A 2,286-nucleotide genomic window follows, 5' to 3' on the forward strand; every position below is an offset into this window, starting at 1 on the left:
ATATGTATTTTGTTAAACATACAAAAATATATTGAGTTATGGAATATGTATACATATACAGTATGTGGCGACCCACGCCATATCAGGCGCGCGGGCACCACACGTCACGGCGCCGCTCCTGCGAGCGCCGGTGACACGGCGGTAGTTCGGCGCGCTGCCGAGAGGTGGCCACCAGCGCCGACAGCATACTCGCACTCAAAATTCAGTGGCGATGGGTATATTAAGACCTCCGGCGACGACGAAGTAATAATAAGTGTTTCTTGTCGGAGACAGTTCGCGAGTGAAGTAGTCGACAGTACCAAGTGTTGATCGAGTGAGCCCCACGGGCCTCGATTATTTTGCCCCGATCGAGCCCCTTGGGCCTCGGAATCTCTATCGAGAGAGCCTCCCTAGGCCTCGATATCTTCACCGAGCAAGCCTCCTTAGGCCTCGGTATCTCCACCGAGCGAGCCTCCTTAGGCCTCGGTATCTTCACCGAGTGAGCCCCGCGGGCCTCGGCATCTCTATCAAGAGAGCTTCCTCAGGCCTTGATATCTTCACCGAGCGAGCCCCTAGGGCCTCGGTATCTCCATCGAGCGAGCTCCACGGGCCTCGACATCTACCCAAGCGAGCCCCTGAGGTCCTTGGCACACCAGCGAGGACCCTGCCACGAGTCTGGCGCCGACTCCGAGACATCCCACCACCAGGACGTCCACCGGGAAGCCCAGAGCGCGGCCCGCCTCTACCACCGTCGCAGCCCGTAGTGCCATCGGATCCGCGACTACGCCAGGGGCCTAGGCCTCCACCGATACTCGGACATAGCTACATCCCGTGGAGACTAGAGCCGATTACAAGTATAGGAGCCCGATTTCGAGAGCAAGGAACACAAGTACACCGCAGAGTCGCCACCACCAAAGCGGCCACTCAGACGTCACCGCAGGGATCGGCCGAACTCAAGGCTGTACCTGTAGACGTGGCGCAGCAATCCTCACCGAGAGGAACTCAGGGCACGTCAGGCCTAGACAGCCCCAAGAAGACACGTAACCGCTCTTCTCAGGGCGACACACGCAACCGCCCTTTTCAGGGCGACCAAAAGAACGTAACGAGAGAACACCCACGGTTCTCCGCAAGGAACACTACACAGTATAATATATGTATATATGTATAATATCCCATATAACATGTGGGACATCTAAAAGATATCTTTATGTAGGATGCAGGGTTGGGTAGTGTCTAGTTAAAAAGATAAATGTTAAGTTAAAAAGTTAAAAAGTTAAATAATCCTAACTTAACTTAGTTACAGTATAAATTGTTAACTTTTAACTTCATTTAGTTATATTTTATCGGTAACTTTTAACTTTTAATTTATCTTTATTAAAATTAGCCATGCCATAAACAAAGACGTTGCGAGACGCCACGCGCCTGTCTATATTGGTAGTTCCTGTATTCCAAAATTCACTTCTAGCACTAAAAATTTATAATATACGTTACATACACTATTGATCTTCAGCACTGGCAGTGAATTTTGGAACACTGTTAACTTTAATTTAACTTAGTTAAAAAAAGGTAACTTTCCCAACCCTGGTGGGATGTATAGAAAATGTATATAATGTATATAAAACATGATATGTGTATAAAAGTATGTGTTGTGAAATATTTGTTTTAGCTTATGGATTGAAGTAATGTTTTTTGTAGCATTCTTTCCGACATTTTGTAAATAGTTCACTTCTGTCATGGAGAAGAGCAGTGTCTCATTGAATCGCTCCATAGTATTCCTTTTTAATTGGACAATTGTACTTGTAACTTCTGTTTGAAGTTGTGGCGATCTACAAAATTATAAAAAATACAAGTAAAATTATTATAATAATACCAGAAATTTATAAGTGTTTTATAGAGACATTTTCGTTTAGAAAGATCTAATCTACATTAGTATATGTATGTATACAGGGTGTCTGATGCAAAAGTAGCCACCTTGAAAATAGTGGTAGATTGGGTTAAACTAAGGAGAAATATCATGTACCGCGGTACAAAGTAACAATAGTTATCGAGTAATAAATTTACACGTTTGAGCGAATGAGGATGCAGGAGACGGTAGGCCGGACTCGGAAGGCATTTAAGAAAATCGATCGATGAGCGGGAGGTGGAGCGACGCGCGAGATACACCGTGGTGGAAAAAAACTTAGGCCCGGCGGGGAGCGCGGCGCGGGCGGCGAGCGCGGCAGCGAGCGCGAGCAACGGGCGACCCGAAATATAAACATAGTATCTCGCGCGTCGCTTCACCTCCCGCTCATCGATCGATTTTCTTAA

General features: G+C 46.7%; 1 protein-coding gene across 1 annotated transcript; it reads left to right on the forward strand.

Moving 5' to 3' along the window:
- Nucleotides 1-45: 45 nt before the first annotated feature.
- On the forward strand, nt 46-1,019 carry LOC105556430 (proline-rich proteoglycan 2-like; the record flags this gene model as incomplete). The annotated part of the gene is made up of 2 exons (XM_012003523.1): nt 46-243; nt 512-1,019. Coding segments are annotated over exons 1-2 (706 nt in total), but the record flags the coding sequence as incomplete, so codon positions are not given.
- Between the last annotated feature and the right edge of the window lie 1,267 nt (nt 1,020-2,286).

The sequence above is a fragment of the Vollenhovia emeryi genome, unplaced genomic scaffold, assembly GCF_000949405.1.
Source record: "Vollenhovia emeryi isolate VEMERY1.0 unplaced genomic scaffold, V.emery_V1.0 DF940034.1, whole genome shotgun sequence".
Lineage (NCBI taxonomy): Eukaryota > Metazoa > Arthropoda > Insecta > Hymenoptera > Formicidae > Vollenhovia > Vollenhovia emeryi.